Source organism: Tripterygium wilfordii, chromosome 12, assembly GCF_013401445.1.
Source record: "Tripterygium wilfordii isolate XIE 37 chromosome 12, ASM1340144v1, whole genome shotgun sequence".
NCBI classification, from domain to species: Eukaryota; Viridiplantae; Streptophyta; class Magnoliopsida; order Celastrales; family Celastraceae; genus Tripterygium; species Tripterygium wilfordii.
The window spans coordinates 572,769-597,573 of NC_052243.1; the positions used below are offsets into that span (position 1 = coordinate 572,769).

At 37.6% G+C, this 24,805-nt stretch overlaps 5 protein-coding genes across 6 annotated transcripts; 3 read left to right on the forward strand and 2 right to left on the reverse strand.

Annotated features, from left to right (window-relative positions):
• The first annotated feature begins 112 nt into the window (after nt 1–112).
• Nucleotides 113–2,654, forward strand: LOC120010139 (V-type proton ATPase subunit F). The gene is made up of 5 exons (XM_038860845.1): nt 113–245; nt 523–603; nt 876–957; nt 1,436–1,518; nt 2,297–2,654. The coding sequence occupies exons 2-5, from the start codon at nt 541–543 to the stop codon at nt 2,459–2,461; spliced, it is 393 nt and encodes a 130-aa protein (XP_038716773.1). The 5' UTR covers nt 113–245; nt 523–540; the 3' UTR covers nt 2,462–2,654.
• Nucleotides 2,655–3,304: 650 nt separating this feature from the next.
• On the reverse strand, nt 3,305–6,684 carry LOC120010138 (tryptophan synthase alpha chain-like). Its single transcript, XM_038860844.1, has 9 exons — nt 6,318–6,684; nt 6,067–6,213; nt 5,915–5,980; nt 5,290–5,398; nt 4,767–4,843; nt 4,401–4,478; nt 4,190–4,267; nt 3,642–3,701; nt 3,305–3,552 (listed from the first exon to the last, which is right to left on the reverse strand). The coding sequence occupies exons 1-9, from the start codon at nt 6,504–6,506 to the stop codon at nt 3,418–3,420; spliced, it is 939 nt and encodes a 312-aa protein (XP_038716772.1). The 5' UTR covers nt 6,507–6,684; the 3' UTR covers nt 3,305–3,417.
• Nucleotides 6,685–6,856: 172 nt separating this feature from the next.
• Nucleotides 6,857–10,154, forward strand: LOC120011119 (sec-independent protein translocase protein TatB-like). 2 transcript variants are annotated; one of them, XM_038862175.1, is made up of 8 exons: nt 6,857–6,958; nt 7,323–7,383; nt 7,463–7,584; nt 7,854–7,983; nt 8,090–8,148; nt 8,251–8,449; nt 9,151–9,263; nt 9,348–10,154. In XM_038862175.1, exons 2-7 carry the CDS (start codon nt 7,323–7,325, stop codon nt 9,258–9,260), a joined length of 681 nt encoding a protein of 226 aa, XP_038718103.1. In that variant the 5' UTR covers nt 6,857–6,958; the 3' UTR covers nt 9,261–9,263; nt 9,348–10,154. The 2 variants fall into 2 exon arrangements, with proteins under 2 accessions (XP_038718103.1, XP_038718104.1); XM_038862176.1 differs by having other exon boundaries at nt 6,865–6,958; nt 7,205–7,383.
• A 346-nt stretch (nt 10,155–10,500) lies between these two features.
• LOC120011118 (transcription factor UNE12-like) lies at nt 10,501–16,314 on the forward strand. Its single transcript, XM_038862174.1, has 6 exons — nt 10,501–11,011; nt 12,482–12,601; nt 13,194–13,259; nt 14,528–14,593; nt 15,323–15,400; nt 15,485–16,314. The coding sequence occupies exons 1-6, from the start codon at nt 10,682–10,684 to the stop codon at nt 15,713–15,715; spliced, it is 891 nt and encodes a 296-aa protein (XP_038718102.1). The 5' UTR covers nt 10,501–10,681; the 3' UTR covers nt 15,716–16,314.
• Nucleotides 16,315–17,968: 1,654 nt separating this feature from the next.
• Nucleotides 17,969–19,311, reverse strand: LOC120011318 (auxin-induced protein 22D-like). Its single transcript, XM_038862404.1, has 3 exons — nt 18,787–19,311; nt 18,374–18,670; nt 17,969–18,273 (listed from the first exon to the last, which is right to left on the reverse strand). The coding sequence occupies exons 1-3, from the start codon at nt 18,969–18,971 to the stop codon at nt 18,201–18,203; spliced, it is 555 nt and encodes a 184-aa protein (XP_038718332.1). The 5' UTR covers nt 18,972–19,311; the 3' UTR covers nt 17,969–18,200.
• Between the last annotated feature and the right edge of the window lie 5,494 nt (nt 19,312–24,805).

Below are 24,805 nucleotides of genomic sequence, written 5' to 3' on the forward strand. Positions count from 1 at the left end.
TCAAGACTTACTTAATCTGAGACATTGACGGCCACTATGATCTGACTTTTTGTAGGCCCAATGGGCCGTAATGGGCTTTCATATTCATATGGGCTCAATCTCCAATTAATCGAGAAAATATAACAAATAAAAGAATCAATTTAAGCAAAACAGAAGGAGCGAAGTGAATTGATCTGTACCTCTCTGAATCGATCCTTTCATCTTCTTCTCCGCAGTTCGTCAGCCCAGATTTCACTGCGTTCTCGGTATGTTATTTTCTCGTGGTTTCCCTTGTTTTCTATCTGTTTTTCTCTGAATAGTCAAGGATCGATCTCGCTCAAGTTTTGATGTTAGGAAATTCTCCTTTTTACTTATCAGTTTTGTTCCATTAGAACTAAGCTAAACGAACTACTTTTTCTTGATTACTCTTATGAATTTTTTTGACCCTAATTCGAAGTCGAGTATTAATTCATTCGATCTATACCTTAAGCAAGAACTCTGTCTAATAGTTTTTATTGCGTCTCTGTTCTTCTCCATCACTAGCTGTATAATTCACATTCAATGGCCGGAAGAGCCCAGATTCCGCAGAAAAATTCAGCTCTTGTTGCAATGATCGCAGATGAGGTAATATACATTGGTCATCACTCATCAATGAGTTCATGGCAGAAAACTTGTCCGATTACTTAAGATGTTGCCACTGACCATCTGTGTGCTTAAACGCTATTGTATGCGATTTCAAGTTTAATCTGCATTTGATTTGTTATTTTCTTGATAACATGAAAGAAAAAAGTATTTTTATACTAGTTTTATGCTTGTTCATATGTGACAGTAAGGTTGCCTATTAGAATTGTTGTGTTATTTGTGAAATTTTGTGACGAGTAAATCATTCAATACAGGACACCATTGTAGGATTTCTGCTTGCAGGGGTGGGTAATGTTGACTTGCGGAGAAAGACAAATTACCTTATTGTGGACTCAAGTATGATCTCAAACTCTGTATGGTCTGCTGTCTTGAAATTGTGTGGCTCATATTAAGCTCCCTAATTGATCATGACCGATAATGGTAATTGGTTTTTGTGATATATTCCGACTATGTTGGTTCACCATGTGTTTGATACTTTGATTTCTTCTCAAATCGCTTTAGAGTTTGATAGGAGTTTCAGTTCCTACGGATGCAGGCACATATTAAGCATAAGCATAATTTCTTACTGTCTTTTGTAAGAAACTTGCATGTAAAACAGCTTGGAATTCTGTGCTTACACATTTTTTTATCAGATCCTAAATCAATTATTTTCTCCTTATTACTGGAAGGAGTTGTTATCAGATCCTAAATCAATTATTTTCTCCTTATTACTGGAAGGAGTTATGTATTTATGTGACGTTTTTAGAGTGATCTCTGCTAAAGGTATGTTTGGTTGCTTATTGATTTTTTTTTCTTCTCTCAATTAATTTTTCAGAAACTACTGTGAAACAAATTGAAGATGCATTTAAAGAGTTCACAGCAAGGGAAGATATTGCAGTAATTATGATAAGCCAATATGTAAGTTGTTCCTTGCTTGCACCCTATTTCATACACCGAATTAGTTAAGCTCTCATATTTTTGTGCAAGAGGCTTCTGTGGATTGGACAGATGAACATTTGTACATACCTATGATGGCTGTAGTAAGATGTAAATGAATCTTTTCTTAGAACATCAGGATCCAGCTGCTATAAAAACCGCATGTTGCCATTAATGGTAACACTTGGTTTGCTACTTTGCTTGGGGATGAGACATTAATAGTAACACTTGCTTTGCTACTTTGCTTGGGGATGAGACGAACGACAATAAGAAGAAAGTGAGGGAAAAAAAAAGGGATAGTAATACAAGAATGAGATATTATGCGATAAGCAATTCGCAATGCCGTATTAGTCCTTCGATGCAAAGCTTGTCCAAATGTCCTAATGACATCAAGGAGTTAGTTTGAGAGTGCTCTCCTTCCATATCAGCAATTTTATTTAATATCTAATTTTCTAGTCCTATGTACTTTTGAAATGGGATGGCCGTGTGTGCTTGCCTTTTCCTTCCACTGCTATTGTTTTGACTTTTTGATCATCTCTTCGTGACTACTTAGACATTTTTTACTATATGGGTGGCTGCAATTGTTGTTTTCCGTACACAGCCTAGGTCTACTTTAGTGTGATATTGGTTGGATACAACACAAGATTTTTGTTATTGTAACTCTCTCATTTCATCATGATAACCAATGCAGACATAAACATATTCTTTTTTCCCATGATTTACTCAACTGTCTAATAAACCTCTATCATCTAATTTTCAGGTTGCTAATATGATAAGGTTTTTAGTTGATAGCTATAACAAGGCAATACCGGCGATCTTGGAGATCCCTTCGAAGGACCATCCCTATGATCCAACTCATGATTCAATTCTGTCACGAGTTAAGTACCTCTTCTCTGCTGAATCAGTAGCATCTGGGAGGCGCTGAGTATTAATATGGTATGCACGCAGTGCATGCGATTCTAGAAAACTAAACATAATTTATAATTTGTTTGGTTCTTTATCGTTCTGTACTGCAAACTGTGAAATTGTTCAATCTTCTTCTTTCGCCGCCAAAGTTGCTCTCCATATTTTTATTATTCACAGTTCGTCTGTTATTGTATTATCAGCTTTATGTTTTTTCCCGAGGTACTGGAATAAGTAAAAGTCGAGAACAATGAGTGTAGTCGACTTTGATTTGCTAGAATCAGTTCATGCCATCTTGGTGATCTATGTTTCGTGAGGTTTCGTTGGGGAGCAGCGAAGGGGAACATGCAAAACAATGGAACTGACTAGCAGAGCATACTGTTAGATGGGGGGTTGAATGCAGAAATCAGTCTCATTTTTAAGCCTAAACTCGGGTCAGGTTAAGGCATGCGAAACTTGTCTGACAAATCAATTGGGCCGAGGTCTAATGCAAATCACTATGACAAGTTAGTTGGGTTGAGGTCTCACACAAATCACTTGGAAAGAGTGGCACCAACTTAGAATTGAACTACTGATCCTAGGTGAGATCTATTACATCCAAGTTTGGAGAGATAATCAATTAGGCTATCACCAAGTGGTTGCTTGAGATCTATTGTGTCCAAGTTTGGCAAGATAATTAATTAGGCTATCACCAAGTGGTTTTATAATGTATGTATACACACCATCCTGTGTTTGTGCTTATTCTATCAATTGATAGCCGACTTGCAACTAAATCAGTGTGACGTCTATCTGTCGAGCGAAGTTGCATTGCCTTAAAGAGGGTTAGGGCTTCGGATGGTTATTTGTATCATCTCGTACACTCCCAGAAGAAACAGCTACTGTTATTTCACGACTTTGATTAATACATAAAAAGTTCATCGGATTGCAGCAGGAACAGGTTACAGATGTAAATGTTCTATAAAATGACGATGCATGCATTCAAGGAAGTGCAGATTTTAAGGATCTCATGAAAGTCTCTAGTTCCTTCAAACCTTCCTCGGGGGATTTTGCATCACCAAGCAGCTTCACAATTGCACTGCCTATAATCACCCCATCAGCTCCCCACCCAGCAACCTGCAGCAAGATTACAATGAGCAAAATATAGAGCTAGAACCATGACAAACTAATAATCATCGAAGCTAAAAACCATATAGAAAGCTAACCTGCGCCACATGCTCGGGTTTGGATACGCCAAAGCCAACCGCTACAGGTTTAGTTGTCGCCTGTCATGATGAAGATCAAAGGCATGATGTATGTTCTTGGAATAATGGCCATTTTCGTGTGTCAGTTATTCGGTCCAGATATGAATCTTCTGTGAAATGGGTATCTAATATGCACCTTTAAGTGGAAGATTTATGCAAACACAAACAACACAACTAGGTGACCCAAGAAAAAGGTATACCTAATGTCTATGGAACAAATGAAATGACTGCAATTAAAAAGAAGAGATCTATGTGACTAAGAAAAATCAGAACAGAAAAATTTCTCAAAATTATAGGTTTCTAGTTCAGGTTTAAAAGGCATCTAAAATGATTCCATGACCATCAATTTCGATTGTTTTATTAGGACAGATAGAGTGGAGGATTTGGTGGTGTTCAAACAACTAAGAAAGTAATCCACCATATTTTTTCACCAAATTTTCATATCATGTCAAGTGCTTAGGCAATTTCCTTATTTTAATAGAATAAGTTCAGAATACAGAAAACCAGACCTCCTTAATTTCCTGCAAAAGATGTTGAACCCGTCCACTTATGTTGGCACGGGCGCCAGTAACTCCAAGTGTACTCACCTACACAGCAAAATAGTCATTGAAAAATATGTATTAATAAGATTTTCAACCATTTACGTTGAGGGAGGGGAAAATTCACAAATCTCAACTGTTCAAAGATGATGAGCATAAAACTTTTGGAAGTTGCTCTTACAAGATAGATAAATCCTTCTGATGCCTCAACAATGTCTTTCATTCGATCTTTCGGAGTACTAGGCGTTGTGAGCAGCACCTTACAACAACAGTAATGCGAATAAGTAGAATCAGAAGATGTTGACTAAAAAGCACATACTAAGAGTCACTACATAAGGTTTAACATGAAATCAACGCAATCACAAAAATAACGTGCTTTGCTCGGCCATAGACAGGTAGCAGAGCTCCTTGGCAGTTTTTTTTTTTCAATTTTTTCTGAATTGTAATGTTGGGGAGGGGGAGGGGGAGGGGGAAAGTAGCAGAGATTCAAGAATGCCTGATTGAGAAGATTCTCCTATGTATCCTGAAAAGAAGAAAACAAAAATACCAGCTCAAGCTTATTCTTGACGGCTTCCATTCTCAAATGATCACACTCCTCGAGAGGAACGTCTGGGACAACAAGTCCTGCAAACAAGCATGGAGTTATGGTTATAGATCAAAACATAATTATTAATGGGAAAACTATGAGCAAACCTCCACCCATCTTATTTTACGGTAGGACACTGCACACAGGTTTCCTTATTCCTCAAGGTCCCCCACCTTACACCCCAATTCAAGAAGCCAAGCTTCTAGAACCTTCCAACCACCATGTCTCATTAGAGCCTTTTCCCAAGACATGAAACACATCCTTCACATGGTCATGGAGGTGAAGGGTATGTGCATACAGGTTCAAAGCTTAAAATATTAAAAAAAACATTACACATTAGTTGTGAACCTATATCTTTGTGCAAGTAAATCATGCCACCTTCACCTAACTATTTGGAAATTCACCAAATTGAGTACATAATGTTTGGCAATTAGGGGCATGAGAAAAGCCTAAAGGTTGTGCAAAGCAAAAAATTACACATTACCTTTGACACCAACATCTTTCACAGTCGACATAAATTTGTCAATTCCACGCTTAAGAATCGGGTTGTAGTATGTGAACAAGGAAATAGGAGAAGACACTTGAGGAATCACCTGTCATTGATTATAACTTCTAAGAACATTTAAGCAAAAAATTGAAAAATTAAAAGCGGCATAGGTAATCAATCATGCTTGTTTACCTATTAATACATACATCTATATATAGATGCTGAGCTAAATTATGGGGAAAAGGATGCACAGATTGTTAGGCGAAACTCCAATAGTTGAGCTAATAATAAGAGACGGATGAAAGGTCCAGAATCAGCCTCTTTTGTAAATGCAGTAATCTAAGTGAATGATAGAAATGATTTATAGATCAGAGGTATTCTATGGCCTTGACTGTGAGTTTGAATACTCAAACTCAAGCAATTAGTCACGGAAGTGATAACATCAGTACTATTACAATTTACGAATACTGCTTATAGTAGTGATCACTACTGATCAGTATGACAATAAATGATAAATCTGGGCAGTCAGAGATACAACACTGTGTTTAGATAAATTCCAAGTATCAAAGACGGCATCTTATCACTGCATCTAGGCTTTTATGTGATCATATTCATATCATACCTCCCTCAACATTGAAAGAATAGCGTCCAAGTTGGTCCCTCTTGCCAAGGAACGGGTAGCAGCAGCCTAAACCAAACAAAAGAATAACCGAGAGAGATTTGCAAAATTGGACTCAATATCAGCATACGAGCCACATCACTTCATCAACTAACCTGAATAACAGGACCATCCGCCAAAGGATCAGAATATGGAACACCTAGCTCGATTATATCTGATCCTGATGAGGCCAGAATCTTAAGTACTTCCGCGGTAACTGAAAGATCAGGATCACCGGCGGTGATGTAAGGAATCAACGCCACCTTCACACAGAAAGATTTTCAATAGATTCAAAAATGCAATTTCAATTCAAATCGTCCAAAACATCACGCAAATAAATAAAAAGACAACGTAGAGATATGCCTACTTTGCCTTGCTTTCTCAAATTGGTGAAAGTCTCAGTGATACCAGCAGCAGGGGCGGCGGTAAGAGCAGCCATTGGCGTGAAACGCTTGCCAATGGAGACTGAGGACTTCCGAGAGGGAAAAAGAACGGGTGATTGGCTCTCAGCTTTCTTCAAACAAAGGAAGCCACTAGCTTTCAATGAAACAGCCATCAGACGCACGGCTTTCAATCGCTCTTCAGAGTCTCAGGGTTTTGAATAGCGTCCTTCTCCGTCACCTACTCAACTTCCCGGTGTGCGACGCCATATTTATGCATTCTGGGAGACTTGGGGTTGGTGGAGTGTTTGCAGCGTTCTTCATTCCTCTTTTTCCATTTTGGGAGACGGGGGTTGGTACACTACAGACATGCATAATTGCATATTATTGTTTGCAGCGTATCCTTACTATCATTGGGCTTTTTGAAAGCCCATATTAGGTAGCAGGAAGGCCCAACATAACAAAGACAATCGTCTTCTCTGGCAGGCCTAAGCCCATCAAAAGTCATGCCTGTTAGTTGGACTATCGAAGCAGCAAGTAGGATGCTTACAGCTCTCATCCTCTGCTTTATTACTTGGTTTCGGGAATAACGGTGGGATTTTGCTAATCTCGATCATTCAATCATCAGGTAACAATATACTTATGTGTTCTGCTCCGTTTCAATTCCAGCTATTGTGATGAATTTCGATATGGGGAGAAATTAGGGTTTGGAGTAATGATATGAGTCTCGAGGGTATTCTATGCCTCTGTTTGAAGCTGGAATCTGTTGAGTTATAAGAAGTTCTACGGAGCATTCTCGAACGATTGTTTTTGAGACAGAACCTACATTGTCTCTTGAATGTATCAACTAATTAAATAATTTTTGTTTTCTCAGTATCCAAATTAGTTTTGTCAATGGATTTTTAGAGTAGGATCTTTTTGGCATTTCTCTGAGAAGCCATAACCCGTGGTAACTGTGATGATCCTGACTTGAATCTCCCGCAAATCAGCAGATGTTTGGGATTTCATATGGAGAGCTGTTTCTCTTGCTTGGAGCTACCGCTGCTCTAATTGGTAATCCTTTTCGTGTGTTTATATATAAGCACATCAATTCATATGTAGATTACGTTTTGATATTTCAAGTTTTCAACAGGACCCAAGGACTTGCCAATAATTGCCAGAACAGCAGGGAGATTAGCTGGCGCCGCCATTGGGCATGTCCAATTGGCTCGTGGCCAATTTGACTCTGTTATGCAACAATCACAAGCTCGCCAGGTTGATAACAATTTAATCATCTATGCCCTCCATAATTATTTTTCATTAATAAGATGACCTCTTCATTAATTCATTTTATCAAGGGAAACAATAAGAACTCCATAGTTCTTCCCCATTCTATTTTCCTTGATCTTCATGGAAATTAGTTATAACGTGGTGCCCTTTGATGAACCCATGTGTTAGGGTTTAGAATGAAGAGACAAAACAATAGTGTATATCACTAAGACGACTCCCTTTATATTTTTTCAGATGGTTTTTATGTCTTCCAGGTTCACAGGGAACTTCAGGATACAATGGCACAATTAGAAGCCATTAGACATGAAATTAGAAGCGTGTCTTTCATGAATCCTGGTCCAATGACTAGGAGACTAGTGGATAATCTTGACAATACTTCTTCTGGTAGGACCATGGTACTTTTATAAGCCTATTGTTGGTGTTCACATTTGCTGCTTTCCTTTTCCTTTTCCGCATTCAGTGAATTCTAATATGTGTATTCTTTTTCTAGGCAACATGGTGTCTGAAGAAACTCCTAGTGAGGATAAATCAATGCCCACCATTTCTCAGGTGTAGTGCGATTAAACTATAATATTGTTTTGCATCAAACTTTTGCATTTGAGATTTTGTATGTTGTGTCCGATTCAATTACTCTTTATTTTGTGGTTCCAGGATTGCTGTCCAACAGCATCAAATTCATGTAATATGCACAGCCAAGCAACTACTTTTGCAAGATTGGCTGAATCCCCTGCCTTAAAGGTTGGTTCAACAAATTTTAGTCAGGAAGTGGAGAAGTTGAACACTGAATCTGATCTTCTCACTGTTTTACCAGTATCTGCTGAAAGTACTGGGCTGTTACCCAAGCGCAGAGGTATGATATTTACTAAAGTTCAATAATTGTCTTAGAGTGTGTGTTGATGTGATGCCTTCTAGATAGTTGTCCAGTTCCTACACTGGTGTGGGGCAGACTGCAAATACATCAGGGGGGTGCACGGGAGTACAAATGGCTGCAATCTGGACATCAGGGTTTGTTATTATGTTGATTGGTGTGGCTAACAGCTATAGTAATTAGCCCTCTTCAATGGCTCTGAGGAGGCAGAGGGAACTAAATGAGAAAGAGATGCATGAAGTAACACGGGCAAGAAAATACGGTTAAGGACTTGGGGGGAAGTGGATGAGAAAAATTAGGTTTGGAGGGTGTTTTAAAATTAGTTGAATTTCCAGATAGCTATTTTTTCTAGAACACTGGGAAGATGATCCTATGGAAACCTGAATATTAGTTTAAAAATTAACGGAACATTATACCTGGAAATAAATTGTTTGAATTTGATTATTTAGTGTATTGGTCAAGGATTTGATATTTTTGTTGTTTATTTCTGTTAGGTTTTCTATTTGGCATTTGTTCCAAAATTTGGTTTGGTCGTGGTTGACGTTGTTGGCTATAGAAGAAACATATTTTGTGTGTGCTGGAGATTTATGAAATGAGAATATTGTGTGTCTTACATATTCAAGTGTCTTTGTCGTGCATATTATATCGATTGTTGAAAGAACATCCCATGTATCTTGTGGCAGATGATGTAAAAGGATCTGACCTCGTGTTGGAAGCTATAGTGGAGGCAGAGCTGGCGCACACTGCAAAAGAATTTTTCTCACAGCCTCAGAATCAAATTAAATATGAATAAATGGTAAGAAGTTATTCTACCAGCCTCTTATTCCTCAGATTGTAAACAGTCCTCTAAAGCCATTAACCATATTTTTTGATTTTCCAGATACGTGGAAGGACGAAATTCCTATGATCCCAAGTTCCTTGACCGTTTCCTTCCGAAAAAATGGCTGCTTGTGATGGGTAGTGAGAGCAATCTGTCTGCCACTTTGGCGAGTTATACTTATACAGAGAACTCCGGAAATGCGTGGATCACTTGCACACGTGAAGCTATGAACACGAACTTAGTGAGGGTTGTTTGCATAAGCATGAGCTTTACCTGTAAATGTGCTGTGCTTAAGCATCCTGCTCTGTGTTATGAAAAACCGTGTTGGCGTTTGCAATCAGCATCACAAAGTCATGCATTGGTCTCAGGAAATGCTGTTATACGGGACAGACTACAGAGTCTTTTTGTGCTGGTTCTGCCGGACAGACTTTGGAAAACAGTTTTATTAGTTATAGAAGCGTCAAATGGTCAGTGTTGGTGTGACTGCCGAATCAATGATGGCCATAAACAAAAGATTACTGGCCCATTGATCAATTTACACTCTGCTTTTCTGCTGAGTGCAGGTTTGAACTCGAACTTGATAACTACGTCTGGCAATATGTCAAAGGAGGAGCAGAACTGAGTGCATTAACGCGCAGCTAGCACTGGTAAATCCAAACATGAATGGAGGGAGATTGGTGGTCCATATGACGAACACCTCCAACCCATAACCCAGTAAAGTTGTAGGGGTTGATCATTAGTGCCTTCTTGCTCAGTCAACTATAGAACCCAAGTGAGTTATGGTGTATTGCCTCCAATTATTGAATCAACCCACCTCAAATTTGGGCTTATTTATTTATTTATTAAGAATGCATAGATCCCCAACAATAATTGGTAATCTATTTCGTTGTAGATTATCTTAATATTCTTTAAAATACAGATAAAATGTCCGATTTATATAGATTCTCTTATTCAACTAATATCGATTAAAATAATGATTTCTTAACAGAACAGTTTTTTTGTTTAACATGGTTTATGATTTTTTGGAAATGATATCGTCAGCTGACATCAGCATACTGGGACCCCACTGCCTACATCGGATAAAGCAGCTCAGATTGCAAACGACGTCGTATGAGAACATGTTGAAAATTGGTTACAAATGTAATTATCGACAAACACGGCCCCTTTTACGCAAAATATGACATTTTTAAGCAGGCATAAAGCCACTGTGTTTTCGTCCCCTCTTTAAGCTATTTGTCTGTCTCTCTCCTTCTTTGGTTCAGCAGAAAGCGAAGCCAAACCAAAAGTTCGAACTTTGAGCCAACAATCTCTCTCTAAACTAATTGCATGTAGATGCTCTTTCGGAGCCCTAGCTCGCTAACTGGACTCTTCTTTAACTCGGCCGAGACCAACTCATGGCGAATAACCCCTCGGAGACCCCCAACGATGATTTTCTGGAGCAAATTCTAGGGCTCCCGAACTTTGCTACCGGAGAGGCCGGATTGGCCGGGGCGGATGGTGCCCTAGCTCCTCCGCCTATGATGCTTCAGCTCAGCTCCGGAGACGGCTCAGCTCACATTGCTGGTGGTGGCGCGTACCATGGTTCAGTGTTTCCTTTGGGGCTGAGCTTGGACCAAGGGAAAGGAGGGGGAGGAGGAGGGTTTTTGAAGCCCGAGGACGCCTCTGGGAGTGGAAAACGGTTTCGCGACGAAGTCGTTGATGGTAGAGCTTCCTCCGGAAGAAATGTAAGTCAAAGAATTATTATTTATTTCAGTTTCGCTTCCATATTTGCTTGCCGGAAAGGAAACCAATAGAAACGGCGTGAAAATGAGTACTAAAATCGTATATTTTTTAATATATTGTTTTTTCGTGGTCATCTCACTCAAAAAAAAAATTGGTTACGGAAGGATTTTGAAAACATTAACAGATGTCTGTTTCTGTGAGTACTTTTGTGACGTTGTTGGAATCAGGACAACTGTGTCCATCATTATAGTGGTCGATATGCTTCTGGATGTGTCTTCTTATAACTGAGCAGACAAGGCAAAAAGAGACAAAGGATAGAAACTTAGATAAGGGTGTTGTTTGGAATGATCTGTCGGGGAGGTTCCAAGTTACGCATTGTGACAAGGAAAAGCATACAAGAGGCACACTGTGGTATGTTTCAGAGATGGGAAGTAATAATTGGAGATAGAATTGTTAAATTTTATCTCACTCGCAAATTTTTGGTGCAAATAATTAGAAAGAGGCAAAACAAGATGGTGAGTGTGACTGCCATAAAGTGGCAGTAATGTTTTTCCTATAAAGGTTTGGGGTTGTATAGAATTAGCAAGTAATTTGTAGGCATTTATCCTATCTGCTACATCATTTAACTTACAGTTCTGCCGGCAGGATTCATCTTATGCATATGCGAGTAAGGTAACCAAAAAAGAAAGAAAATAAGTCAATTCGTAAGAAATATCGAATCAGACCTCTTGTACTTACTTCAAGAACAGCGGATAGGAGTACTCATACCATCCCTGTTGAATTTGTTCTAAAGGGAAGAAAGGAGAAGAAAGAATCAGTTCAAAGTAAAGTAGATATCTGTAAATGTGAAGAAAAAGGAAAATTTAGCCGTTCATTAATTGGAAAATTGTGTTGATTAAGTTTGTCATTGGGGCTAAACACGAAATGTATAGAAAGTCTGGAGTACTCATTTTTTGGTTAGTTCTTGTCTTTATTGTGTGTAGGTTTGTTAGTATTAGAGAAGTGTTTCTACTTCTTTACTCACAGTAAGAAACTGTATTTTTCTAATTTTTTATTCTGTTGATCTGGTTTTGTTATTGTCAAATCATGGTGGATATTCCAACATCTCAACAATTGCTTGAACTTGTGGAGCAAAACATTGTTTATAGTTTTTTTCCCCTTGTCTAATTCAATGGATTATTATTCACGTAACTTTAATTTTCTTTGGATTTAGATTTTCTCTGAACTTAGCAATGATACTGCTAGAGTCTATGAAATTTGTATCTTAATGTTCCCCCTGTCCCCCTCCCCAATCTTCTTATCTCCTTCTTTGGGAACTTTTTTTTTCAGCTTGATCTGCAATTAGAACATGTTGCAATGCTTATACTCCTACTTTCCTCCCTTAATTGGGTTGCCTTTCAGAGTTCAGATGAAATTGCCCTGTCTCTCTGGTGGTTTCTTTTTTGGTAATGAAATTGCCTTCTCTTTTGCAGGTTTTCCAAGGGCAGCCGATTCACACTACTATGGCTGTAGCACCACATCCACCAACAATGCGCCCAAGAGTTCGAGCTAGACGAGGACAGGCCACAGACCCACACAGCATTGCTGAGCGGGTAAACTTAATTTAATGCAACTCAAGAAAATGAATATTAGAAATAGATCTTGTCTTCATGCATCCTGTTTTCAATATACCAAGTCTTGTTAGGAAATTCAAGTTAAGAGACATCTCATCGATGGGGAAATCTTATAGTAGTTCAATAATTCAACCATTTTTCTTCCTTTCCTCCTCTTTTGAGTATTTTGTATTCTCAATCCTAGTAATGAATTGGCTCCATTTCATGCATATGCTGTGGAGAATAAAGTGCAATATTTAATATGCTACTACTTTTTTTTGAATGGATTTAATAGGCTACTATCCTTCACTACATGATCTCATGGAAAATGTTTATTACAAGGATATATATATATATATATATATATATATATATATATATTTCCAATTAATAAAGACAGACTTTTGTGTTGGTGAAATATATCAGAAGATTTTATCTTGGTGCCATTTACTCGTTCTTCATCTTTCTCTTCCATTCTCCCCCAACTCCCCACCCTGAAAATATTATTTTCTGTAATTCCCTTTTTGGATTAACTTTATATATTCTTCCTTCATTGCTGTTGCATGATCATCCTTGATCTTCTTATGGACAGTTGCGCAGAGAAAGAATAGCAGAAAGGATCAGGGCGCTGCAGGAACTTGTTCCTAGTGTCAACAAGGTTAGCAATTTGATGACTTCTCTCTTTTGTTTTTCCTTATGAAATGGGTTTTCCTTTTACTGAATTAAATATGCAAACCATTCTGCTTTTCATACTGTCTTTTATGTTGAAGCTAATTAACTAATTATAGAAACAAAAAATCTTTGGGTAATCCTTCCCTCTCGTTGCTGATAGCGACAGAAAGAGGGAAAACCAGAGCTTCCTGATGGATTAAGATAAATGGTTGTAACATTCATTTATTTTTGGAATATTTTATCCTAACAACTCCTTGGTGAAAGAAAACGAAGTCCTTGGGTCCTTGGCTGCTATCAATTCTATTGGCTTGGTATTGGTCCAAAGACACTCAGAAGTTGTTGTCTCTGCTGGATGACAACCACTGGTCCCTAATAGTGCTTGTTGGAACATAGCTACTGCCATGCTGTGGCATAGTATGGTATCACCAAGGTTGCCCCATCACCTATAAAAACATAAAACTTCTCAATTTTTGTTCTGGCTGCTGGGATTTTTTTCCATATGCTCGTTTCTTAGTATCTGTAAATTTTGTAATAGTAGAACTTTTCAGTTTCATATCTTGATATCTGAGCTTCATTGGTCCGTCTTTCACATATTTTGTGAGATATGTGGAAATATCCAGGATTAAAATAGTGCAAGTGGACTTTCTGATCTTGATATCAATGAATCAAGCTCTAAACATGCATCATCTTTCACTTATTTCAGATGCCCAGAATACATTATAAACAAATCAACATAAAGAACTTCAGTATTTCCTACTACCCTTTTCTCGACTAACATTTCTTCAGAAGAAAGAACACCCTCAAGTTTTTTGAATTTCCCCTTCTGAAAATGGAATATATGAAATGCAACTTCAGTGCAATCTTTATAGGTTGTGCTTCTATGTCTGACTGTTAAGGATAACTTTTGGTCCTTGCGTTCTTTTATAAATGGACATCTTTGAGCCCTCATGACAACTGTTAAGTACCTAGATGAACACATGCCATTGGTTGAACTATATTCTTTAATGTATAGAAGTTTGTTACAGGAGGGGAAAAAACTATTTCTTTAATGTTTGTCGTGTGTATAACATTTGGAATCTGGATTTCAAATTTTGGGCATATGATGGAACTCTAGAACATTGTTGTTGGAATATATTTAACCAATGGGTGATTTGTGGTTAATTTGTCTAACTTGATGACTTGCTTTAGCTCTAACAAAGTTTCACTGGAATCGGCACTTCCTCCTTACGTTGATATCCCCTTATGTTTCTGCAGACAGATAGAGCTGCCATGCTTGACGAAGTTGTGGATTATGTGAAGTTCTTAAGACTCCAAGTAAAGGTATGACAGATTGACAGCCAGTTTTTCCTTTTCTATCTAGCTCTATGAATCCGCATACATCTTTAGAAAGAGTATAGTAGGATCTACATCATTTATATGGCCAGCTTCCTTATAAAAGCTAAAGCAAAAGGCTTCTATTTTTTGGATGGAAAAGCTACACTTGTATTAATTTCTCCCTCATTAATTTGTGCAATCATCACTTATAGTCCATTTAAAAATTTATTGACTCCTGAAGTGTGTCTGATAGTTCAAAAAGTCTAATTTCATCCCGTCCATACAAAGTCTTATGATGATTTGTTTCCTTAAGAAATAGGTGTAGAGTTAACATAATTGATTGTGGAATTTCGCAGCACTTACAGATATCCACATGCCAATTATTGTTGGAAGCACTATCCCTTTTTTTGGAGACTATTAGTGTGATTGCTTTTTAATATCACAACTTTCTGATGTATTATGAATTTATGATAACTATTGGTCTTGTACCATGTGGTTTAATGTAATATCAAGGCCTACCCCCACCAAGGCCTCTGCTACCTTGATAATTGAATAGTTAGACTACCTTACCTTAGATACGATACAATATTTAGTTTCAAGAAATCTCTTTTATTTAATTGCATACTCGGAGTCTCTCTCGACCCATATTTGAACATCTTCGTCCGAATGAAAGGTGTATGGTTGTTGAACTTTATATTAGTTTATTAATCCATAATATATTCTCCTACTTAACAGGTTTTGAGCATGAGTAGATTGGGCGGAGCTGGCGCAGTGGCACCACTTGTAACAGATATCCCATTGTCATCAGTAGAGGTACTGACAACAAATTCTTTAAGGGACAATTTGTTCCTTTCCCCTTGCATGTTAAGGTAATTAAGCTTGCTCTTTGTTTATCAGGATGAATCAGGTGAAGGTGGAAGAAACCAACCAGCCTGGGAGAAGTGGTCCAACGACGGCACAGAACGTCAAGTAGCTAAACTCATGGAAGAAAACGTTGGCGCTGCAATGCAATTTCTTCAATCAAAGGCTCTTTGCATCATGCCAATCTCACTCGCCTCGGCCATTTACCATACTCAACCACCGGATACCTCCAACATCGTGAAGCCGGAAACAAACCCCCCTTCATAAAACCTCTCCATGGTTCGGTGGTCGGTACCTATCCCGTGGTCCCATCCCAAAAGTAGCCACTAAAATGGTATGGGGCCCCCCTCTCAATTTGTCTCGTTTCAACCTCACGAGATTAGTTTTTTTTTTCCTTCAAATGCCATCAAAGTCAGATGCCATAGTTCTTGCTTTTGCCTCTCTTTTCCAGCTTTTGTCAAAACAGGTATCGATGTCAATGCTTAAAAAAAATGTAGGCAGGCCCTTTATGTCTTGACAAGTTCCAGTTAAAGGAGGGAGGAATTGTCAAAGCTTACATTTGATATGCTCTGCTTTTTCATTGTATCGCTAGTGGGGGTAGTGGAAAATGATGGAAGCACTTTTGCAGTGGAGGCTCTAGTTTTTGGTAAGTGCTTTGTGGGACCTTCTAAAAGGGATAGATATAGCCATATAGGGTATAAATATTGTAATATTGTATTTCATAGCCAATGGGATGCAGAGGTAGAATGGATAATGGTTGGTTGTTTGACAAAGCTGGGTGTTTTTAGTCCGACTCCATATGATAGTGCTACTTTGTTTAAAGGGATCGAGTGTGAAAAGTATTTTTTGACTTTTTTTTTCCTTAATCATTCTTGGACGAAATATTATTGGAGAGAGATTGGTAGTGATGGATGCGATGCGTTCCATTCTGGGGCTGGTGTGTAGAGGGACTAGCCTAACTTTTGCGTTCAACACGGGCTCTTCCTTAGTTTAGTGTCCCCCACTTGTGCCAACTCTGATTCCAAATAGAATAGAAACAAGAACCTGACCACCGCAATCAGCCTTGTAACTATTATATCCTGATGAAGAAACTCCGGTCGGTTTGTTTTAGGAAGCCCTAGTCTCTGTAAGAATCAACTTGCTGTGTCTGTAGTAATTTCTGTGCGCGTGATCCTGTAGATGTCTAGAATAAGCTTGTATGGTGTGACTAGAAAGGTTTTAATATAAACTCTGAGTGGCTACCGAACTCTTCATTCTTCATAACATGCCAATCTAATTTAATCAGATTGATTGCGTTTGCGAACTTTGACCCTTTTGGGTACAGACTTGCAGTTTGCGGATCTTTGGTTTGGGTCGAGTTATTGAATTGGGTCTAGAATGGACCTAGTCCATGATATTGTGATAACCCGACAGGGCACAGACATTACTTGGGCTTATTCTTGTGAGGTTCTCTTCGGCACCTTGGAGTAAGACCGTGGGCCGAGTTACTACAATCAAATGGGCAACAGGCCCATTTATTCTCATGGGCTCTGCTGTTATTAACACTCAATGGAATGATCATTTTTAACTGTGATCAACAGAAGCGTAACACATTGTAGCAAAGATCGACAAGATCCGCATCAAGAACTGTAGTACTGGGAGCGCACAATGCTCTTGGTATAGGATAGTATTTCCTTCCCTATGGGCTCATTAATGGGCATTCACTTGCAAGCTATTGACTCACGAAACTTTTTCGGCCTATGATGGAGATTAAGGGCCACTACCCACTAATGCACTGGTCTCGAGTTGGATAGTGTTCCAGTCTGGGCTTATTAATGGGCCATTACTTGCCAGCCTCTTTACCCATCAAATATTATGGGCCTAAGATGGAGATTCAGTGCGATGGGCTCTTTTGAGACCAAATATCAACATTCACCTCCGCTTATAGTCATCGTCTTCATCGAGCAGAGCGGCAGTACTGTAACGAAGCTAAGTGAAGTGAACAATGGAGAAGCATTGTGGGTTGAAGGTAAGAACAACCCACATTGGATGAAATCCCAACAAGTTATTGTTCAGAACATAAAAGTCTCATATTGGTTAGACACAAATCTACCAATGGATTTTTACTTTTTAATAGGCGAAGTCCATCCCTAACAAACAAGCAAGCCTTTTCCCAACTTAATAACTTGGGAGGAAGAAATCCGTGAGTATAATTCGATGTATCTACGAGAATCGAAACAAGCAGTCAATATAATTGGTCAATAGGATGTATTTATGATCAGGACAATAGGATGTATGCTGATGATTTTATGGCTTCGTAATTTCTTACCCTCTTAATCAAGCGATATGGGTCTCTGTATGGTTCCTGCTGCTTTACAGGAGTGGTGTTGGAGAGACTGTTGTTGGATCTACCCTGCCAACAACATTCTCTTTTATCTTCTATTGAATGTTTTTTACAGTTCAGGATTGCCAGGGCTTCCTATTACAACTTACCCATTTTTCTTTCAGATTCAAATTCTTCAATCATATCTATGTAAAATCTAAACAAGAACAAAAGCCATTTATTTTCTGGTCCTCATATAAGATTATTAATGATATGTATCCAATCTATAACATACAGTGAAGTAAAAGTATTTTTCTATTGTACAATTGGATCTCAACAAATCCTTTTTTTTCTTTACTTTTTCCCTGTATTTTCATTGAGCTAGAAGAAGAAGAAAAAAAAACCTAAGAGCTCAAAAACTATCTTCCTTGATCAGACTCTCTGTAGTCTTCACAAACAGCCTAAGCCTCTGGCTTCTGATCCTTTCATGATTCGTAGCCTTTTGCAGGAGTTGATAAACATACTGTTAACACAAGATCACAAAAAACCTATGTGAGTTTCATGCAAAAAAACACTGATTGTAATTTTTTCTACGAAGCCAAAAGAGAAATTTGAGTGCTTACTTCCATGGAACATCTCCAGCCAACATCCAGTCACCGTCTTTGTCTTCATAAGTAGGAGCATATTCAGATCCATTGTAGCCTTCCCTCACTGAATAATGCCCAATCTTAATCTTGAACATGTTTTCCAACGCCTCTAAGAGTTCTGGGTAACTCTTGTACAATTTAAGATCTATTTTTCTAAGATATGGAGATCCATCAATGCTCACTTTCACATACATCCCAGCAGCCTCTTTCTCTGATTTCTTCAAACTGTTTTTGCGAAATGACTGAACCGGTGGCCATCCCACTACTTGTGCCCTGACATTTCATCAAACACCTTATCAGCACACAATAAACATACATAAAAATAAAAATAAAACCCCCCATTAATTCAACAAAAACGCATCAATTCTTTCTGGGTTTTCTCTACTTACTTTGCAGGAGGAGTTCTGTCTCGATTGACAACGCTGGCACTACTGTCTTCAGAGGTCTCTGGCGAGACTCTCTTTTTATTACTTTTTACACTTGAAGACAATTGTTTCTCAGGCTCATCGCTTCCTGGTAATCCCAATCTCAATTCAGTTGCTTTCAGATTGAGATCCTTCTCGTATTGCGCCATTGATTTCAAATCTTCAACCAATTGGGTTTTCTCGGATAAAGATGAATTTTTTGATCTGTTGGCGTTTGATGGGAAAGAATGATGTGATTCACAAGAGTTTTATAGAGGTGGGTTTCATTGAGGGGACAATATCTGGGTGACTAGTTCTGCTCGTGCATGGGACTTCCTTGATTGAGAATTTGAGATCGGAATGAATTAATCTCACTTGCATATCGAACACGCGCTTGACTGATAACTAATCCGACGGTGAGAATCCTGGTGCCTAAGCGATGGCGCGTGGGCTAGGGATCGTTAAAGTTAGGGGCAGTGACAGATATTGCTGCCGGTCACATGAGGAGCACCGTGGAGTTTGGTGTACTCAGTGAGGGGGACAGAGAAGGACAAGCTTACCGACGGGTATCGAAGACTGTGGACCAGGGAATGGACGGCTGAGATGCTATCTTGGCAGGGGTGTAATGGAGCGTAGGATTAGAGGAACAATCCCATGTGATTGGTTTGGGTCCCACAATGGACGGCTGAGATGCGATCTTGGTAGGTATGTTGTGGAGCGTTCGATCAGGGGAACAAACCCATGTGATTGGATTGGGTCCCACTTTTAATGGTCGTTGATGGAGATGGCATAGACATGTGATTGGCTCGTGGGTTGTTCATGGGCATGTGCCCTTCTGGCCTTCTTCCCTTTATTTTTAATTTTTATAAAATAATTAACTTCATGGGATGCATTGATAGTCTGACTCTGGTTAACTGATCCTGATAACTGTCACTATTAACTAACACATTTGACCATATTATTTTAAGTATTAATTTTAATTTCATTAATTAATTATATCGTGATTAAATGTTAAAATGAATTTATTTATACATCAGTACTATAAATATAGAAAATTCTTTTGGTACTTGTGTAACATTGAATCTGTATAATCCTTGGGTTTATGTGTTCGAGATTCATGTGGCATCAATAATGTAATTAGGATTTCACAGAGGAATTAATTGAACTAATTTTAAGATAATAATTTTCAATACTCAGTAATGGAAGATGATGCATGCATTTACCTTGATTAAACATATGTTTAGGAAACACTGAATGCTTACTTTCATGCATTCATTCAAACTTTAAAGTTTCGAGGCTCCCCACGTCTCAATACGACTTAATTACTAAAGATAGGATAACTTGAGTCTAGATTCATATTTAATGTACAAATGATATATTTATATAGTGTTGTTTTATGTTAAAAAGGTCAAAATTATATTTGTTGTGTTTAATATATCATCAAGAATTAATTATGAAATTGTGATGCACAACCAACAATCTATCTACTCTCTAAAGGTAGAGGTTTATAAAACAGTTTTATTTGGTAATCTTGTAATTAGCATAGATTATTTTTGGCGGTGAAATGGGCAACTCCAAACCGATGATATATGTGGGTAAAGTACATTCATTATCACCAACAAAGCATTTTACTAACCTAGTTAATTGAGTTTTGACCCATAGTAGCTAGGCTTACTCAATGAATTGGGTTCGACTTGTAGTAGTTAGGTTACGCATGAACAAAGTCATATAGGTCTGATGTATTCACGGGAACAAAATAACCCAAAACGAACATTATTGTTGACATGTATGTGGAGTTCTAATAAAATGCATCTCAATCAAAACGAGCCATCAAAACTTGGCCAGCTCAACTTTAATTTACAGAAGCCATGCCCGTGCATATTGAGTTAGAGCCAACAATATTTGCTGGTGCCAACGTAAATAGACCCGAATATTCAAGTTAGGTTTGCCTTTTAGGGTACCAACACACGAGACACAATTCAAACTGCTCCACTACCCTTTTCTTCTCCAAACAATATTAATTGTATCATGGCATTCATTCATCTGCCAACCTTGTTAGATCTCACTGGTACATGTGTTTCGGAGTATGGAGTTTGGACACTCTCAATTTTTTTTAATTTTTTGACATTTCTTTATGGATCCACCTAATTTTTTTTAGAACCATGTATTGTTAAAAGAGTGAGCTATATTCGATTCATATCCCTACCACAAGTTTGGATATAGAATTTTCGTGTGTTTGACTGATACATGTAGTTTGTGAGTTATTATACATCCGAAAAATAATAACTAGGTATTCTTACATTTTAAAAATGTAACCAAGACATTTGTGCATCGGCTGACCGGCTATGTGAGGCCTACATGAGTTGGGCTGTCAAAACTAATTGGGCCAATCGAGATTTTGGAATCTTGAAATTCCACGTCCAAAATTATTGTGACATAATTGTGAGGGATAAAAAGTTACCAGCTTTTGTGTATAATAAATGCTCATGAGGAGGAGATATGATGATCGCACTCGTGTGAGCTATTAAATGCTGATGGTAGGATGTGGGTCTTTCACACGTGTCACTAGACTTTGACTTTGTTGGAATAAGATAAGGCCCATAACCCAAACAACAGGCCCCAACCACTGTTTTGTCCTAATCAATTTCAGTCATACTTTTACTGTTGAGTTTGTAGTATTGGGCCCCTGTATGTCGGCAAAGGCCCAAATATGAAGAGTAGTCGAAAGTCTCTCCATAGGTGGTGTGGTTATCAAGTATTAACCAAGCCGAGCCCACCAATGCCAAGTATCAGTGGGACAGGACAGGATATGAGGCAAACAGAGAGGCCCAGACTGACCCAATTACCCTTATGGTGGTTGTTTGAGTGGTTGGCACTCCATTATTAGCAATAACCATTTCCACACATAAGACTTGTTGACCACAACCATTTCCACACAAATTTGATCTCTCCCTTCAAATTTAATTTCTTCTCAATCCGTTTTTTCAATAATTTTACCATCTCACACGAATGACATGCATTATATGTATGTATATATATAGAAAGATTCTTAGGTGCGAATGTCCGTATACAGACATCCACATCAAACGTCTGAAACAGAGAATCAAACGGCTGAAACCTAAAATAGATGAAACTGAGAGACTGAAATAGTGCAGCCCACACAACTTGACTACTAGCTATACTAATATTTACGGAGGTCCGCATATGAGAACAACCGTGTATATATATTTATGTTGCCTTAAATAACAATTGGGTTCGTTTACAATTAATTTTGATGGAACATTTCGAAGGAATGTCGACCATAGAATAATTAATATAGCCTGACAAATTAAATATTTTGCCACAGCACTAAATAACATGAAAATTATCTAACGCCCATTTAATTTTTTGCATAACTGAATTCATTAGTGTCACTATTGAAACTATAATGACGTGTGTGTGAAAAATATTAGGCAAAAGCTGGCCATTTTTTCTTTGAAAGAGAGTACATGCAAAATAGGTTTTGCCTTCAATTACATCAGAAAACGACTTAATTGTAAACCTTATTAGGACCATCCCTCATTTCATTGGTTGGCTGTAGAGGCCATTATCAACAAGTATATCCACATTTTCTTGTCCATTTTCTTTTTGACAGATTACTGATTATCCTGACATTGACCTACGTGTTGTTAATAGATCGGCAAGATTATTATTTCGATATAGATAACTCTTCTGTTACAGAGGTCAGTAATTTACCCTAGCTAAACAGACGCAAAGAATCTATAATATGTGCACTTTAAGTCCATTTGACATATATATATATATCCTGATTAACCACCATCCATGAATATATATTTCTGATCAGTAATCATTGAGTTGTAATGATTTATATAATTAAAGAAGTAAAAAGAAAAATTAGGGAACATTGTGTGATAATTAATTAATGATGGTCGATTAATAATCATTAGCCCAATTTAGACACAATTAATAATAGTAGAAGTGTAAGACCTGCCGCTCATTCTCTGTGGGCAAACAGGTGTCAATATAATAGACAAGTAATCCCATATAAAAGAGTTAATTAGTTATTAGTTATTACATAAAATAATTTCACTTAGTCAATCGATACATTACAAGTGAATCGAGAGAATTTATATAAGAGAAATCAATATGAGTTAATGTAAATATGATCGTAAATGGAAATGAATGTCGGAAACGAATACATGTATTGGATTTACTTTGATCTAATGATTTTTTTTCATAAATTCGTATAGTCAGTTCTAAATTTTTCGAATAAAGATTCGGATGATTATGAAGAATTGATACATTATAAATACAAGGATACATGGTGGAAAAATATAATTAAATGTATAAATAATGAAAATAAAAAAGAGGGGGAGGGACACCTGTAAGTGGGATGCCCTACAGCGGCGCACATGGGCAGAGGTTTGACACGGAGGAGACACGGAACCAACCCCAAACCAAACAACTTCACATGCCCAGAACGAATGAATCTTAGCACGTGTTTTTCTTTACACTGTTGGGACCCACCTCCTTTTTCTTGTCCCCATTGGCGCTCTTTTCCTTCTCTTTTTTTTTTTCAAGTGGAAGTTGACCATGTTGTTTATAAATGTAGGATTTTTTTTCTATATATATATATATATGTATCTTATTTTGAAATATATGTGCATGATTAGAACCAGTTTGGGGTCATCCCGAATCATCGAGTTGATTAGAAATGAATCCCTAAATATTAGAAGATTTATCGAGAGACTTGGAAAAACTTATTTATTATTACATACATAGGTGTCAAGTGGAAGTGTTGGATTTTGTGAGTGAGGGAGCAATCTCCAACCGTGGAATTGGGACGTTATGATCGTGGGTAGAGAAGGGCGAACTTATTTTTTTACATTCTTACATATGTATCTCGTTATTGAATGTCCCATATGCATACATCCAATAAGAATTTCAGATATAAAGATGACAATTGGAGTTGCTATTTCCATTATTGCAGAATTTCAAGATGGTTGCAATGTCAATTAAGCAACACAAAGCTCCCTTTTTCAGCTTATTTTTCTATGAATAAGTGGTGAAAGGAGAAAAATTAATGTGCTATAGATACCCAACATATCGGTATAGTTGAAAAGGATGATAAAATTTGCTACTAATGAAGAATATATATAATTTTATAAAATTTTGCACAATTCAATGTTTGCGTAAATGGGTTTGCAATAAAATTAATATACCCGAAAATAGGCAAAGTTATAATCGTTATATTTTTATAAAGATACCAATTCACATATACACGTATATATAGTATAATTTCATGGCTTAATTTGTTGTTTTGCAAAAAAGAAAGAAAAAAAGAAGAAAAGAGCTTGGCATGCATGTGGGTGCATGCAATTCAAGGCCAACATGACACAAGCAAGCTAGAACCGCACACATATTTGAAACCATATGTCTTAAGCAAGATCTATTTTCTTTTTTAACCTCTAACATGTTAGAACAGTCTGTATCACGCTGACGATAAGTAATTAAGACTAGATTGAAACTCATGTAGATAGAGTCTAGGAAGTGGGACAGGTCCATTAAACCAAGATTTCACAAAGAAATTTCTCACGTGATTGTTTTGAACTCTTGATTTTGAGTATCGTAACCCTTAAGTACCAAAAAATAACAAATTAGACTATTCTCTCTCTAGCTAGATATAGCCATAATAACAAAATGTCAAAACAGGAGTTGGCAGTGGCTTTCAAATAATTGCACAAATATGTTTCTACTTTTGTACGTTATTTTTGGATGTAGTCTATCCTTACACACACAACTCGACATTTACTTTTTGTGTTTGTGTATGTTTTTAGAAACACCACTTTTGGTGCTATATACCTACATACATAATTCAACCCTTCTTGTACAATATATGTGTCTCTATATATTTATGAGAATATTCGTACCTAAATTTCTTAAAATTTTTATCTGCCAAAAAGGAAATATAGTTACAAACATTTGGGGTATTAATACTAGGATA

Excerpts from the sequence above, each read along its gene's own strand:
- LOC120010139 (XM_038860845.1), top strand. The coding sequence starts at position 541 with ATGGCCGGAAGAGCCCAGATTCCGCAGAAAAATTCAGCTCTTGTTGCA. Across the intron at positions 958-1,435 it reads TTACCTTATTGTGGACTCAA|AAACTACTGTGAAACAAATT; the intron begins GTATGATCTCAA and ends TTAATTTTTCAG. Across the intron at positions 1,519-2,296 it reads TAATTATGATAAGCCAATAT|GTTGCTAATATGATAAGGTT; the intron begins GTAAGTTGTTCC and ends TCTAATTTTCAG.
- LOC120010138 (XM_038860844.1), bottom strand. The coding sequence starts at position 6,506 with ATGGCTGTTTCATTGAAAGCTAGTGGCTTCCTTTGTTTGAAGAAAGCT. Across the intron at positions 6,214-6,317 it reads ATTTGAGAAAGCAAGGCAAA|GTGGCGTTGATTCCTTACAT; the intron begins GTAGGCATATCT and ends TTCTGTGTGAAG. Across the intron at positions 5,981-6,066 it reads CGGATGGTCCTGTTATTCAG|GCTGCTGCTACCCGTTCCTT; the intron begins GTTAGTTGATGA and ends TGTTTGGTTTAG.
- LOC120011119 (XM_038862175.1), top strand. The coding sequence starts at position 7,323 with ATGTTTGGGATTTCATATGGAGAGCTGTTTCTCTTGCTTGGAGCTACC. Across the intron at positions 7,585-7,853 it reads AACAATCACAAGCTCGCCAG|GTTCACAGGGAACTTCAGGA; the intron begins GTTGATAACAAT and ends TATGTCTTCCAG. Across the intron at positions 8,149-8,250 it reads CAATGCCCACCATTTCTCAG|GATTGCTGTCCAACAGCATC; the intron begins GTGTAGTGCGAT and ends TTGTGGTTCCAG.
- LOC120011118 (XM_038862174.1), top strand. The coding sequence starts at position 10,682 with ATGGCGAATAACCCCTCGGAGACCCCCAACGATGATTTTCTGGAGCAA. Across the intron at positions 11,012-12,481 it reads GAGCTTCCTCCGGAAGAAAT|GTTTTCCAAGGGCAGCCGAT; the intron begins GTAAGTCAAAGA and ends TCTCTTTTGCAG. Across the intron at positions 14,594-15,322 it reads TCTTAAGACTCCAAGTAAAG|GTTTTGAGCATGAGTAGATT; the intron begins GTATGACAGATT and ends CCTACTTAACAG.
- LOC120011318 (XM_038862404.1), bottom strand. The coding sequence starts at position 18,971 with ATGGCGCAATACGAGAAGGATCTCAATCTGAAAGCAACTGAATTGAGA. Across the intron at positions 18,671-18,786 it reads GACAGAACTCCTCCTGCAAA|GGCACAAGTAGTGGGATGGC; the intron begins GTAAGTAGAGAA and ends ATGAAATGTCAG. Across the intron at positions 18,274-18,373 it reads GCTGGAGATGTTCCATGGAA|TATGTTTATCAACTCCTGCA; the intron begins GTAAGCACTCAA and ends TTGTGTTAACAG.